Source organism: Trachurus japonicus, chromosome 22 (assembly GCF_045865225.1).
Source record: "Trachurus japonicus isolate A0001 chromosome 22, Traja_1.0".
NCBI lineage: Eukaryota > Metazoa > Chordata > Actinopteri > Carangiformes > Carangidae > Trachurus > Trachurus japonicus.
The window spans coordinates 14,926,621-14,942,529 of record NC_140928.1 but is presented as its reverse complement, the minus strand read 5'-3'; the positions used below and the strand labels follow the sequence as shown (position 1 = coordinate 14,942,529).

General features: G+C 39.7%; 2 protein-coding genes across 5 annotated transcripts; one reads left to right on the top strand and one right to left on the bottom strand.

The window, feature by feature from the left end:
* Nucleotides 1-336: 336 nt before the first annotated feature.
* On the bottom strand, nt 337-8,903 carry LOC146963743 (heterogeneous nuclear ribonucleoprotein Q). 4 transcript variants are annotated; one of them, XM_085768582.1, is made up of 12 exons: nt 8,778-8,903; nt 6,808-6,967; nt 5,750-5,868; nt 5,404-5,511; nt 5,092-5,205; nt 4,640-4,816; nt 4,222-4,357; nt 3,475-3,680; nt 3,226-3,375; nt 2,995-3,116; nt 2,564-2,889; nt 337-1,880 (listed from the first exon to the last, which is right to left on the bottom strand). In XM_085768582.1, exons 2-12 carry the CDS (start codon nt 6,953-6,955, stop codon nt 1,852-1,854), a joined length of 1,635 nt encoding a protein of 544 aa, XP_085624708.1. In that variant the 5' UTR covers nt 6,956-6,967; nt 8,778-8,903; the 3' UTR covers nt 337-1,851. The 4 variants fall into 4 exon arrangements, with proteins under 4 accessions (XP_085624708.1, XP_085624709.1, XP_085624710.1 ...); XM_085768583.1 differs by having other exon boundaries at nt 337-1,877; XM_085768584.1 differs by lacking the exon at nt 6,808-6,967.
* A 4,459-nt stretch (nt 8,904-13,362) lies between these two features.
* On the top strand, nt 13,363-15,276 carry cga (glycoprotein hormones, alpha polypeptide). The gene is made up of 4 exons (XM_085767513.1): nt 13,363-13,540; nt 13,633-13,744; nt 13,992-14,167; nt 14,983-15,276. Exons 1-4 carry the CDS (start codon nt 13,463-13,465, stop codon nt 15,055-15,057), a joined length of 441 nt encoding a protein of 146 aa, XP_085623639.1. The 5' UTR covers nt 13,363-13,462; the 3' UTR covers nt 15,058-15,276.
* The last annotated feature ends 633 nt before the right edge of the window (nt 15,277-15,909 follow it).

Genomic DNA, 15,909 nt, shown 5'->3' with positions numbered 1-15,909 from the left:
CTAAGTAAATAATATCTCACAGGTATGGCCTACTAAACTAAGTCATTTCATATCTTTATTTTTCTCCTGCTTCCACTTGACTGTCTCATTTCACTTCATAAATATGAGAGCAAACCAGTCTGGTGGCTGGTATCACTGTAGTTAACTTCCTTGTTTTAAATTTAACACATAACCTTACAAGTAAATGAGTAATTCTTCACATCACATGAAGAGAGATTTAAAATCACTGAAAGAAAGTTTCAAAGACAGTCTTGCCACCAAAGTGAACCCGACACCTTCCAATTAGAAACAGCATTTCCACCTCGTGAGGATTTTATCCAAGGAGTAAGACACAGATAGAAATCAAAAACTTTATTACAAAAATAAGTTACACTCACCTCCATTTTACAGTATAAAACAATTTATTTGCAGGAATGCAAAAAACGTTGTTGGCCACCAACAATAGTTTAAAACTGCTAACATCTTTTTTTCAAAAGGTGGTTGTTATGATTTTATTGAGGGAGTTAACTGTATAGAAAACTGGGATTGACGAGCACAGTTTCCTTTTTGCTATACCTGGAAATAGAAATCATTCACTGCAGTATCCCTTCTACCACTATGTGACTATGATCCCTCACCAAATCATAGCAGCTAACGTTAGGCACACATGCTCACTGGCTGGGCAATATGGCAATTCAGTCATCTATCAAGATTAACTCGAAAGATCTTCTACTTAGTTGCTGTCTTGGGAGCTGGGAAGGGATCATTTAAGATTAACATGATCTTACGTGACGGAGGATTGGATTAGGTTGTTTAACATTATTCTTAAGTTTTCTGAAAATGTGTTGTTATCGATATAAAAACAAACCCACTGGAATAATACAGTGGCACAAAAGGGACACTGCAGGGCTTTATTTTTGTTTTTTCTTTTTTTTTTTTAATCAAAGGCAGTTGGATGCCTGTGATGTTGAAGCCTTTACAAAAGTAACATTTTATCCGAAAAACTATACAACCAGTAACTACATACTCTGAAGAAGCAAGGCGGCTAATTCAGTTCAAAATAGGATAAAAGCAGGGCTTGTTCAGACTCATCTTATGAGATTGTTTTGCATGCCCAGTTTGACTGTTTGCAGTGTCAGAGCTGCAGCTAAAATGACTATATTACATTAAGTACATCGTTTTTGCGCTGCAGCTCTTGTGCATATTTTGTATTAAAACAAGCCCTGCTTTCATCAATATAGTTTCCCTATTTACAGTACAGGCCGGGTAGTTTAGTCCTCTGTACTGAGGTAGTCAACCAACCCTTTAAAGACAAGTTCTGAAAAGAACCACTTTCCTGGAATGCCTGACTTATCCATGCCAGGTGGGTACACCCTAAAAACCTGCAAATGTTCTCTTTCAAACATCCAGATCAAACGATTAAGATTTACATGGATATTCCGACAATAAAAATTGCGATTAGCACAAAAATATACAATAGCATCAAGCTCCTTTGAGCCACTTCAAACCTAAGAACTTAAAAAAGTGCAAATTCTTCAATAATTATTTTAAAAATGGCATGTTCAGGGACAGGGAAGGGGTAGATTGTAAGGGCAATACATAGAGCCCCACGTATCAGGGGCTGGGTACAGGGACTCGGGGCAAAGAGGCTGTGGCGAGTATTCAGAATCCTCCGGTCATCTTTTTAAGGTGGCAGTTTCAGAAAAAAAAAAATAAAGAAAAGAAAAGAAAAACATGGGGGAAGGGGTGATGCTTCTTCTGTAAGGCTGGAATATCATTGGACCTTTTTGTCGTGCTCTTTTTTTTGTTTCAACATCCATTGCAGCTTACGGTGTTAACCCCACACATCAAGTCAGTATCCACTGTGACAGGTCAGGACCGCCCTCGGCCTCGTTTCCCTGCTGGACCAACAAGAGCAAAGATATAATTAGTATAACAAACCCACGTTGCATGCATTCCCTGTCAATCGGCAAACTGACGAGATCATTGAAAGAGAAAGAAATTTATACTGAAGCCAGTTTTTTGCAACCACAGTAGGACTCAGCTGCCCTTCTTAAAAACAAAGTATGCTGTGAATGACCTTTGTCTGCTGGCAGCAACAAGCCCTGTGGCTGCTCTGAAAGATGACACCTGTCAGAGATTAGTTATGAGGCCAATAAGCAGGTGTAACTCTATAAATTTAAAAGCAAGGTGTGTGTGTGTTTTGTGCAGGCTTCTCAATACTAACAATCAATACCTGCACCATGAGGTCATCCATAACATTTCCCAAACTGGAGTTACTTTCATTTTCAACTGTAGTGCAGCCCTGCCAAACATGTATGTCATTCTCCTGGACCTTGAGTCCTAAAAGTTGACCTTTAGCCTCAGATATATAGAGACAAAAGCACAAAGACTGAGCTCTAATTCATTTTTTAAGAGTTCTAAAAGTCACTGACTCATAATGAAGTGAGCCACGTAGCAACTTCTTTGGGTAATGAACGATAATTAACTGGAACAGCAAAGTCAAGTTTTATTAGTCACTACTGTGTGACTAATGTGGTTTTACTCACTCTTCAGTGCTGCTGCTCTGAAAAATGTAATTTACCTCTGCTCGTTCCAGGACCTCCTCGCTGGGAGAAGCCGAGCCGGCCCCTTGGTGTGATAGCGCCACGGCCTCTGGTCTGACTGGCACTGCCACGGATTCCGCCCCTTGCTCCTCGTCCTCTTCCAGACCCCTGGAAGTCCTCGTAGCCGTAGTACGGGTCATCATAGCCGCCCCGGTAGTTGTGGTAATCGTATCCATAGTAATCGTAATAGTCTTCATAACAATAATAATCAGGAGCGTAAGAATAACCTCCACGCCCGCCTCGGCCTCTGCCTCTTGTGGGTGGCGGCATGTGGGGAGGCCCGTAGTAATAGTAATCGTCATACCTGAGAGAGGATACACAGGACAAACATAAAAATGATTTCCTGCTTTATATCAACATTTACATTTGGTAAATCTTTGTGGGTTTGAGTTGCATTGTTCCCTCTTACATTTGTGTTTTAGCGGCTTGTCTCTGGGCTTTGCGTTCTTTCCTCTTCTGGTCGGGGGGCTTGGCGAAGACGATTTCAATGTGCTCGCCTTCGAGGTCTTTGCCATTGAGATCAGCCAGAGCCTGTGAAGTTAAAGAAAAGATTGTATGATGAATCTCGCCTCAATGATAAGTTGTAACATTAAGATTCATGTGTTCTGTGTCATTACATTCAGTGTTTTTTCTCCCATACCTTCACAGCACCGTCTCTCTCCTCGAAGTGGATGAAGGCGTAGTCTTTCAATTTTTTCACCCGCTCCAGCTTGCCGAACTGACTAAAGGCCTTTTCAAGTATCTCCTCTGTAACAGTGCTCGCTAGGTTCCTCACAAACAGCACCTTGACCTAGGGAAAGAAAAACAAGGTTTAGCCTTTATACAAAAAAAAAAAAGAAGCAGAAAACGCATTTTGGTGACATGTGCACTTCTCTGCTCTGTGTCTTACCTTGGCCATGACCTCTGGGTCTGGGTCCTCGATAGGGTCGGCCCATTCCACGGTGACCACATTTCCCCATACTTTCACCTTGCCGCTCATCAGCCTGCGCCGGGCCTGAGCTGCCGTCTTGTGGTCTTCATACTCAAGGAAGCAAAAGCCCCTATTCTTCTTCTTGTCGTCTGGCTGGTGGTACAATATGACATCGTTTAGACCCTCTGTAGAAAACAGAAACAGGAGAGGGGTGGAGAAAAAACAGCAGGTGATTAAGTGGCTTTAATCAGTATTAAAAAAACAATCTCAAATCAATGACCTGTCAATAATCTGCCATTAGTTAACAAAAAAAAGGAAGATGGGAACATAATGTAAAACGAAATCTGAAAGGATTAAAGAAACCTTTCAGATAAAATTGTTTCACTTCAGTGTTAAAGCAGAAGTACTGCAAAATTATGACTTAAGAAGTTTTCCGGTCACTTGAGACCCAACCATGAAACCAAAAAAAAAAAACTATATTTGCTTTGTTTAGTGTCCAGTCAGATCTTAGCGGTAAACCATCATAGTAACGTGAGTCACTCCAGCACAGTAATGAAGTCATCATTTGGACACAACCTGGAAAAACACTTCATTAACCTTTACTGTCAAAGCTTCACCCACTCATTCTTGCATTACAAATCTTGTATGCAGAGCAAATCTAATCTAAATAGTAGGTTATGAAGCTGTTGATCGAATCACAGACATCAAGGGATGGCAATGACTCACCTGTAACTTTAGCGAATTCTTCAACAATCTGGTCTTTTGTTTTACTCTTGGGGATGGAGCCAACAAACAGTCTATTATTGGCCACAGAGATGCACACGCCGATATGTTTACCCGGTCGGATTTCATTGTTGTTGCACTGCGGAAGGATGAAGGATCATTTAAGTAAGGGACCAAAAAGAGAGGCAAGAGAGCCTACAGATTAGAGCCTAGGTCAACTCTATGTGCGTGTCATTCACATCTTTGTCTACTATCACAACATATTTCACATCCCTCTTTACGTTTTAAATACCATTAGCATATTCTATACTTCAGAGGGTTACTTTGTTGTTTTGTTCAAAATCTATTATCGCATGTTTTGACTAACAACTCCATCAGACGACTTCTCTTTCTGGCCACAACTGCAGTAGAGTCAACTTACCAATTTGACAGCCTGCTGTGCAGCTTCTTTAGTGCAGAAAGTGACAAAGGCGTAGCCTCTGTTCAGGCCACTCAGAGGATCCATCATCAGGCGCAAGTCCCAGATGGGGCCAGCTTTCTCAAACAGCGGAACCAGCTCATCCTCAAAAAGGTCTCTGGGGATTTTGCCTACAAATATCTGCCAGGTTGAGCAGAAATATTACAATGTATGAGAGACACTCTTTGGTCTGATTTTTAAGGTGAAAACAAGAGATTGGTGGCGTTTAGGAGAAAGGTATCCAGTCAGTTCTTAGCGGTAAACTATCAGTGTAACCAAGGTTACTATATAAGATATTCAAGTTTCATCATTTGGACACCATTGTTTTTTAAGGATTTAGACCAACCGACTTACAGCAACTAAAATGTCCACTACACTTGCAGTGTTATTAAAATGGTGTAACACAGGTTTCGTACCTCAGTACCGATGGTGGGCTGTGCCCCTGAGTGGGCGGACTCTGGTGGGGGACCTCCGTACTTCCTCTGGCCTGTTGTTACATCAAGTGTGTAGCCAGTCCTCTCCAGCAAAGCCTGGAAATCAGAAAACATGGCAATATTGAAAAAGACATTGTTTACTCAACAGGCAGGAATATGCCACGTGTTCAACTTGTTATCTGGGTAATAGAGTTAAGGTGTATTTTTGCATTCAAAGACACTGCATCAGTATTCACGTCTATCAGGCTTAATGTCAATTGCAATATAATATTAAAATAAAGTATCAATTCTTACTTTGATTTTGGCTTCATCTGGTCCTTTATTGGTGTCTGACACTTTGGTCCCTTGTTTCTCTCTCTGTCTGTACGTCTTCATCACGCCACAAAGAAAGGCACTTTTGTTCTGAAACAGAAAAAAAGTACCAATTAAAATGTCATCATTAAGACAACTTCTGATTATCTACTCAACAGAAAAAAGTCTGTTCTGCAAGAGTCCATCTTTAAGATAAGACCACTGACAATCAAAAGTTAATAGTGCAATCACAGCTCAACTACATATTGTTGTTTTCCATCACTTAACAGAGAAAGAGAAATCATCCACTGTGTTCAAGTATGATACGCCAACCATTCAACATGCATACCTGAACATGTGAGAGGTCGCTGTCCTTGAATTGCAAGAGGACTTGCAGAGCACCTTCCTCGTTGAATTCTTTCAGAGCCTCAATCGCTCGATCATCTAAGTCACTGTGTGACACCAAACCTGGAGGAAGGGGGACAACAGAGAAAGAAATGATGAGCTACCAACAAGAAAGGCAAAGTTTTCATCTACTTTGTCACTCAAGGACAGAAATTACAGCACTGGGAGGAGATTATTTACATGAGCTATTTTGAGTAATTTATACTTTTTTAAATAGTGTAATATACAATAAGGGGAGGGGTGAAGGCTTGGTCTAGTGGAACTATTCAGTAGTCACTCTGCACTTTACTCTCCAAACACCGCGTTTTTGCAGAACTAATCACAACAGATGTGACAGTGCAACTTGATATGCCAGTGCCCCTCTATACTGTGACTGGGAGTTTCTAATGAGCCAGTCTGCATTCTCCTCTGTGGATGGGCCGTCACCTGTCCCAGGCAGCCACACACCAGACAGCTGCTGCCATTGTTTCTGCCGCAGTTCCATCTGGCTGGAAAGGCCAGACCAGTACTTTTCTAGATCTGACCGCCCAAACAAGTCCTAAAATGACCCCCCGAATTTTGTCACTGCAGCTCACCTAGTACAAACTTCTGTAAACCTGACCAGAGTGACTGATAAAAGCTGTGGCTGACATCATACTTAGACCCACTTCTCCTTCTGCAATGACTTAATGGGATGGGAGAAAAATTCTTAGAAATGAGAGACTTAACAGGCTCACAATGATACTCCCAGGACAAGACAATTCATTCACTGTGACACCAGTTCTCATGCAACCATGTTGGGAATGCAAATGCTGCAATCACATACACATTTTCACACCAGTGATGTGTAATTTTATATTTTGTAGCACTGCAGTACCCATTTTGGTAGGAAACCACAAAAAGTTGCTTCAGGATCCCAATTCCCCCATTCAAAAAGGTGATAAAATGACAATACATGCAAGAAATTGATAAACATAAAAAATTTGCATATTTGAATATGCAAGTATATTCATTGTGCCTTACCTGCTATGTAAATTTCATCTAGTTTTTCAGCAACTTTCTGTGGTAAACCAGCTTCTAATAAAGTCTGGAAGTGCTCAGAATGGGTAACTGCAGCAGAGGTGTCCATTGGTTCTTCTGGACCATTTCCATTAATATGTTCTGTGGCCATGTCTCCAGAAATCTGTGTAAATGCAATGAGCCAAATTAATCCTGGATCAAGGGCAAGACTTGGGATGTGTTCAGGAGAGTGCAAAGTCTTAGACATGTCAGACAAATCATTAAAAAAAAAAAACAGTTTAACCATTTATGATCTTGATTACAGAATGGCTTTCACATCATTTAGTGCAAATGATCAAAAACAGGGAATTTTGCAGTGCGCAAAATGAGTTATCAGCGTTGTTTAAAGTCTAGAGACTTTTTCACAATCCTGACTTAAACACTTGCAGCTCTCAGCTTGCATGAGGTAGAAACCAAAACACCTGCATAGAAGCAGTTGACACAGATGTTTGAACATTGCGCTCAAAACAGACAATGCACATACTCAATCCCCCACAGAAATCAATTAAATGACATCTTGTAAGAACTGTGAAACTATCAGGTTTGTGTCCATGTGGCAGTATTTTCCACTCTGGCTTGGTCTGGGCTCAGAAGTTTCTGTAAATGGAGCCAAGAGTTCACTTGCTAAACGCCTGTATCTCAGACCTCTTGATCTCTGCTGGTTCAGACGCCTTGTTTGCTTTGGTCTCTAAATTACAAGTTAGCTTACCTTCTCACTGCTGACTTCAGCAGTGGCTAGATAGCTGATACACGTGCTCCATCTGAGAGTGAGCCCCAATTTCCGGTGGCTGACCAGTTAGCAAGTATTCACCATTTAGCATTTCGTTTATTGACACATTGGCAGCACATATTGTTACCGAGTGGTATATACTCTTATCAGCTTCATCACAAACCAAACAATGACTTCTTTTTTGTTTGTTCTGCTAGTGTGGCAATAGCTCGTCCAGAGCAGCTATCTAACTCTTCTCTAGCCACATTAACTGCATCCGGCAACGCTGGACTCAGCAAAACGTGGATGACAAACTTATGTTTTGGCCTAACGTTAACTCTGCTACCATTACCCTAAGCTAATATTAGCTGAAAGAAAACCATGCAACCGAGACCGCGTAGTGCCCTGCAAATCAATCACATTATATCGGTAAGCACGTGCTTTCTCTTTGGATAAAACGTCCCCACGTTTGTTACAAGTAACCGTTTGCCCCCTTCGCACAAAAACGAGCCTCCAGTTTTCAATCTATGATAACAATTTCTTTGAATTAATTATTCTATCCTCCGTTTGTGACAACGTTAGATTTAGCGGGGAGGGACTGACTCGCACACGTTGAGGCTAGCTAACTAGCGGGCTAGTTTGCACAGCTAATGTTACAGCAGCCAAGCTAACTTACGGCTCTTCATCGGTACAATAACATGACGCGCTAGTATGCACTTTCTTTGGACGCGCCTGTCTTTTCTGTTTCACTAGGCAAGAAGAGTGTCGGCTAGTGCAGCAATAACGCCGGATTGCAAATTCTTGCCAAGATAATTAGCTTTTGCCAGCGAGCTGCTGTTAGCATACAATGACAATGAACATGTCAATTCCACGATCTGTCAAAATAGGCTAGCTTCAGTTAGCATGCTAATTAGGACGGAATTTCAGTGAGGCCATTGTTATATCGTCATTTGTCGGTGCCGACCTCACAAATTGACAAATCGACTACTTTTAAATCTCATTAGACCCATCGAGGCCTTGTGAGCTAGAGGTTTAGCCTGCTAGATGCGTGGTTTGTCAACGTGCCGCCACATAGGAAGAGTCCATTTTCAAAAAGCCGGTCTGGAGAAGTCGTTCCCAACCACCACCAGTTTCCACATTGTTTGAAACAGCACCGCACGATACAGACTTTTTAAGCAAACAATTAAGCAATAATCACGTGACCAATTAGTAGCATTCGCCCTACCTGCCGCTGGCTCACCAACGCGTATGGTGTTGATTATTTAGGAAGATAAATGTGATATTTAAAAGACAGAAAAAGTGTAAAACTCCCGGCACTGGTCCGGCTTCAGTCATTCACTCTTGATGATGTAAAATGGCTGCCACGTTCACGCCTCGAGTTTTGTCTCGTCGATGGGGTTTCTTGGACAGCCCTGCACGGGCTTGCCTTGTATGCATTTTACAGTAGAGCAGCAGGTCATCCGCTGCATCCATCACCATTACTGACGATGAGGAGTTGCACCGCAACTGCTCTGTTTATGACACGGATACAAATGTTGGCGTACAGAAAAACAGAAACATGAAAGCATCACAATAAACAACGAGACTATAAACCAGTGCTAAACTTATTTAAAAGTAAATAATAATGAAATAAAACAAGGGATGATCACAATGAGATCAAATATTAGGCTATTAATAATTGACTAATAGCCTATATTCAAATACACCCATTTATAAATCATAATTATAATAGCAACAAGAGGAGGAGAAAGACAAATTTAACATTTTACAAATATTCTTACATATTAGCTACATATGAAATGCCAGTTCACGTTTAATTTATTACTGCATACATTGAATCTATGAGGCCAGGGCTTGTAGGCTACCGCATGTGCCTTACAGTAGCATACAGTGACTGCTTGACTGGGGCTGGTGAGGTAGGTCCCACTTTCTACCACACTGTGTCACTCTTCTCATGGATTTCACAAGAGCTCATCTTCAACATGAACAAAAGAATATGTCAAGATTGTGTGTGAGTGTAGAAAATTATCAATTCAACAAATAGATGTTTTTGTTGCTGTTGTTGCTTTTATATAGCCTAGGCCTATAGCCTAAATCTGTGATTTATAAAGGCAGCTAACAAACTTTTATTTTACTGTTTTCATGAAAATATTTGATGGATTCATCATCATCATGTATGTAGGCCTATTACAAGATCATTTTTTAATGTTTGTGTTTGTCACAGAAAATGCATATTTAAATATTAAAATAAATATATGATTGTGAGCTATTTGTTTGCCATGGGATTCTCTAGGCCTATCTATAGCACTGTATGTGACATTAAGGCAGTATAGAGGTTGACAAAATTACAAGTAGCCTAGCAAAAGTTGTCAGATCAAACTTGGCCATATGTTTTTAACAGTTAATCTCAAGTATGTGAGTTTAGGATTGGGTTATCTGCTAAATTCATCACAACTTGACTGAATTGTGGTCTTAAAGTCTGGCTCAAGGCTCATGTAATAAAACTTTAAAAGGTAATTGACTCCAACAACCCCTGTGGTTATAGAGCATTAACAGCTGGATGATGATGGCTGCGAGAGTCTGAGGAATAACTTGTGCAGGTGTTGAAGAATAGAGTGACAGAATGAATTCCTGTGAAGTTTAGCACTTTGGATGGAATGACAATAGCACTGTTCATTACGTCTTATTTCAAGGGATAATCATCATCATCACCCAGATCCTCGGGTGAAAAGCTATTCAGATTTCAACTGGTGCCCAAGAAAATCTCGAGCATGAGAAGTAAATATCACACCTACTGACATCAAATTGCTTTTTTATTAACCCAGAATACAACATTCAAAATGAAACTGCAGTGGTATAGGTCTTTGTTTTTACTTTCTTAATGTTGACCATATGCCTATGAAATAAAAAAACATTTTGTTTTGACAGTGATTGTTGCTGGTGTTGTGTGTCGACAGGTCTTGATAACCAGCAGGGCCACGTACATTACAGATCTCTCATGCCACCATGTGGAGAGTGTCTCTGTGTCCTTATCAATCAAATGGCTGCTGAATATGTTTGCAGAGCCACCACAACTGTCAACTTTCCATTCCAGTGTGCACAATAAAAATTAAACTGCTGCAAGACTATATTCCATCAGATTGACACTTTGCCTTACATAGGCTATTTTAGTAACATGTGAAGAAATAAAATCTTTGTATAGACACAGTGAGTGGGTTCCTTCAAATCTGATGAGGAGTGAGTCTACAATAAACTGGTAATGGTAAATACTAATATATAGTGTGACATTTTGAAATTTGGGAGGCAAGCATACATAGCTTTATGGCTAAATATACATTTCTCCCAAGTCATGAAACAACCAATGCTCTTTTTCTTTCTTTCTTTCTTTTTTTTTTTTTTACCAACAAGAAAAACCACCATTGTGATGTGACTTCCATGTGCTGCTTTGTCTCAGTTGGTTGAAATTCTTTCATTTAATGAGTACCTTTAGCCAGCCCTCAGTTTTGCTGTATTGAGCTGGGAATGAGCCCAGACTTGATGGGTTTTCATATTCATTTTCAATCACAATTCTCTTTGCTGCTTCAGTGAACACTGGAGCCATTAGCTTCACAACCAAGAAAATTACAAATCTCAGCAAACTACCACATGCTCTCAGGTGTCACTGCCTTCTAGGTGGCTACATCGGCTTTGATCTGTGCAGAGACTGGCTGACTATACACATGACCTGCTAACCTCACCATGTCTCCCTTGCTCTATATCCTCAGCAGCAACTGTGACTGTTTTGACACCAGAGCCCCTGAGAATATATTGGACTTGTGTTTCATTGAGCATGACCACCACAGCATTTGCTCTACACCTGGGGCTTAACATCCCTGTGGTGCTCATCCTCAGTCTGCCAGATCAATACAAGGATGCGGCCTAGGAAAGAAACAGGCAGCACTGAGATAATACATTGCAAGTCTGCTTATGATGCTGAACATCTGGCCTTGCTGATGTTGTACTTGCATAACCTACGACAAAAAACCCCACAGAAACATGTTTTGTTTGATATTCAAGAGGCCGCGAAGCAGTCACCTTCATTCTCAGCTGCTTGACTCCACTTTCTCTGTGAACTTAATGGTCGCCCACACTTCATTCAGGGTGAGTCTTGTGTTATAAGGAACCAAGACAAATAAGATCAGTTTTAAAAAGCTTTCATCTTGAGAAATGGGGTTGTCACTCATTTATATCAGCTGATGTTTGGGATTATTATTACTGAAAAATTGATTCTTTATGACACATAAAAATGCATAAGTACACTAACAGCGTTACCATTACATTTGATTGATGTATGGTAATATGTCATTCTATTACAATGACTGTATGCCACTACAGTCAATGTGATAATAATCAATCTTATCAGCAGGAATGAAATTAGTAGTCCTACCACTTATTGTAAGGTTTAAGACAAAAGTGATAACAATGCAATGACGTAAGACGGAAAAAACACTGCCTCCTGACATCTCTGTGACTTCACATCTTGTCCTCCACAGTTATTGAGTTACGAGTCTTAGGCTGAGGATTTATCACCAGCACAACCAAGGACACAGGACATGGGAAGTTAAGTAAACACACAGATGAAATACAAAATAAATTCATATTCATCCTTGACATTTCAGATGGCGGACAGATGGATACTCCTTCGCAGCTATTAAATATCCATTTATACACAGCTTCTTCCATTCATCCATCCTCTAGTTGTTAAGGAGTTGTCAAGGAGTTTAATGTTAAATTTAAAACAAAAGGTAAAAAAGACTACTGGTACACACCGCAAAATTCAATTCAATTCAAAGAACTTTATTTTTCCGTTAGGAACTTCATTTGTGGAAAAGCGTCAGTGCAAATTTAAACAAGGTAAATAAACAAGATAAATACATATAGATCAATACAAATGTTAAAAAGTTAAAAATACAAAACAAATGTTAAAAAGAGAAGGACGCGCACACACACCCTAGCTAGCACACACAAGCCAGACCAGGTCAGCTTTCAGAATTGCCATTGTTTAATAAAGTTTACTGTTTTTCAAGCGAACATGATCTGATAATAATAATAATATGTTATTATGCATGTTAAGACAGTATTGCATTCATATACTAATCAACATTAGGCAGCACATGATGATTGCTTCCATCATCTGCAGATTATTTTATAACTTTAGCATATCAGAAAACAAATTTTTTTTTCTGTCATGTTAACGCAAGAAAACTTATTTCTTTCATTCATTTTCCCAGGAAGCTGCCACTCAGTGCATTGAAAGATCAGAACCTTCACAACAGAGGACATCAATGAAAATTCAATTTACACCTACTTTATTAGATTTTTACTGAATGTTATGGTTGTAATGAATGTACATTTGACAAAGGAAGGACAACAGCAACTCACAACATCCATCACCAAGGAAAGCCATATCCTCTTTGTTGAATGTTTAAAAAAGTAGGCTATGTAAAAAATTGTCACACTGTGGAGGACTGAATAATGAACTGTTTCAATGTGGCTAAGAGAGCAATGACATACACCTACTTTTCATTATCCACTCACATGCTGCCTGTGCTGATGTTCAAACTGTAGTTAACCAAAATGACCAGGAAAATCCTCAACTAATGACCCTGCCTTTGCTGTGAGATGAAAAATAATAACAACCCTCAGTTACCAAGTAACAAAAACCCAGGGATTACGGGTCATTCATAGTCAGGATGGAAGGATGGTGCAAGTTTGTTTTGACCTTCCACTGTTTGTTCTTATCATTTATGTTCTATGAAGGGATTATGAGGAAGGTAGCGGAGAGGCCAGTGAGTCAGTGAGATCACTGATAAGGTCGATAGGTTTTCACCTAATCCAGGAAGTTGCCCAGGAACACTGGTATAAAATGAGATGGACAGGAGAGGGAGTCCTCCATATAAAGGGGTCTTGTACAGAGGCACAATGAAGAGGACACTTTCTCTCAACATGGTAATACTCTAATAATATCTACCGGTATTTAAGACTTACTCTTTGTCGATGAGGTTTTGATTGATAGATGTTCCAACTTCTTTTTTCTCCAGGTAACTGCTGCAACCACAATGGGCTCAGTGAGATCGGCTGGACTCTCTTTCCTTCTCTTGTCTTTTTGTCTTTACATAGCAGATTCTTACCCCAACATTGACCCGTCAAACAGTAAGATTTATTTGTGTTATTTGCATCTCTCAGACAAATGTAATCACATATCATCTTATCTGGTATCTTACTGTTAATGCCTGTATCATAAACCAATATATAAGCACTATCTGCCTGTAATGATCTGTGTTCTCCACGAGTCTACACTCAGATCTTATCTCAGATTACAAGTTTTAATCAATACCTCAAACTGTCCGTGATTCACAGTTTATGATTCTGCTTGTAAACCACTATCATGTTTCCGTAGTGGGCTGTGAGGAGTGCACGCTGAGAAGGAACAATCTCTTCCCCAACATCTACCAGTGCATGGGCTGCTGCTTCTCCAGAGCGTACCCGACACCCCTGAAGGCCATGAGGACGATGAACAACCCAAAGAACATCACGTCGGAGGCAACATGCTGTGTCGCAAAGCACAGCTACAAGGTACAGGTGGAGAAAAACTCATTAAGCTTTGTGCCATACAGCGAATTGAGATCAGCCTTGCAGACTCCTAATGATAAAGCTGCATACTGTGTGTAATTGCTACAACCCATGTTTAGATCTGGCTTCTTCTAGTTTCTTGTCTGTTGCTATTGAGACAGGGAAAAATGTCTGACAAAATCACAAATCTTTCCCTCCTAGAATCTGCAGATAATATGCTGTTGACTAGTTTGGAACCTTGCTATACACTTTTAATCTACCAAAAATACAGAGGAAATAATTTGCAATCCATTGTTCTTTTCAAATTAAGATGAAGAAGATTTTAACTTTAAAAATATACTACATATGTAGCTATATGTATAGCTTTCTTTTGGCTTGGTGCCTGCAGTGATTTAAGATTTCTATACAGTTCCACAAAAGAGGAACTTTCATTCAGACTCACATGGATTCATTTAAGGATTTGTTTGAGGTCCAGAATGATTTAGTTAGTGACCAATAATAAATGTAATATTTGTCAACATCAATTCTCTGAGAACTTTTGACACTTTCAGCTGACAATACTTCTGTACTTTTTATTTCAACAATTTTTTAATGCAGGTTTGAGTGGACTATTTCTTAGCGTAATGTTGGTACTTTTACTTAATTAAAAGATGCGCTCCACCACTGTGTTATTCTGAATAATGTTTGGTTTTAATTTAGTTTATTTTAATTAAGAGGCTTTGATAACTTATTCTGGTAATCTTACCATACATTAATTGCTGCAGCAGACTGATGTGACTCAGTATTCACCACATCCTCCTCTTGTGTTTCTCTTTCAGACAGAGGTGGCTGGCATCATAGTGAAAAACCACACGGACTGCCACTGCAGCACCTGCTATTTTCACAAGATATGACCCATAAGAACTGGAAAATGTGCAGCGCTCAGCTTGGCAACAAGTTATCTTCTAATATGCACAAGTTACTCTCTGTTTTAAAAAAATATGTTCCAGAGTTGCCAGATAATATTTTTTGTTGAAATCCTGTGTCCGTGATGTGTAATTTTGGCTGACAATTTTGCATTGATAGATATGCATACTAACTCTAGATTGAAAAGCAATTAAAATATGCACCAATATGTTGTATTTTCATTATTTTACACTGAATTCTGTGTGTTGCTAAAAAAAAAAACAGTAACAATAAAATAGACTTTGAGTTTGCTTAAAGGCTTAATTCTTCATTCAAAATTGAGCCAAACAGATGTCAAGAAACTAATTAATAACAACAAATTAAAGCCAACAGACAATAAAAAGAGCTATGTAATATTAGTGACATAGCCTAATTAAAAGCTCCTGAGCAGCTTTGGATATTTCAATTTATTTTGACTGAGATTAAATTTATAAATTGTCATACACTGTGGCACACATCACATTACACCATTCCATATTTCAGAAACATAATCATAACAAAAATCTACACAACTCACCAAGCAATATGATGCATTTCATGCCGTCTTTTATGTCAAGCTGTGGATTTTTCAGTTGACCGACCCCTCTTTGTGAACATCTGCCCCGCTGGAGTGTCAGTGAGCAAGTCACAGTGAATCAGGGCTGTAGTGAAGATGACCCCACTAACACTCTTCACTCTGACTGACCACACCGCAGGGAGAAGAAAGACAGTGAACATTTTTGCTGTGTGAACATATGTAGAAAAAAAACAGAGCAGACTGCATGGTGTGTGCACTGTCTGGAGGTCAAAGCTTACACCCT

Bases quoted from the DNA above. Each gene is read 5' to 3' on its own strand.
- cga (XM_085767513.1), top strand. From the start codon at position 13,463: ATGGACAGGAGAGGGAGTCCTCCATATAAAGGGGTCTTGTACAGAGGC. The intron at 13,745-13,991 runs GTAAGATTTATT...ATGTTTCCGTAG, and splicing joins CAACATTGACCCGTCAAACA to TGGGCTGTGAGGAGTGCACG. The intron at 14,168-14,982 runs GTACAGGTGGAG...TTTCTCTTTCAG, and splicing joins TCGCAAAGCACAGCTACAAG to ACAGAGGTGGCTGGCATCAT.
- LOC146963743 (XM_085768582.1), bottom strand. From the start codon at position 6,955: ATGGCCACAGAACATATTAATGGAAATGGTCCAGAAGAACCAATGGAC. The intron at 5,512-5,749 runs GTATGCATGTTG...TTTCTGTTTCAG, and splicing joins GCGACCTCTCACATGTTCAG to AACAAAAGTGCCTTTCTTTG. The intron at 3,117-3,225 runs GTATGGGAGAAA...TTAACTTCACAG, and splicing joins AGAGAGACGGTGCTGTGAAG to GCTCTGGCTGATCTCAATGG.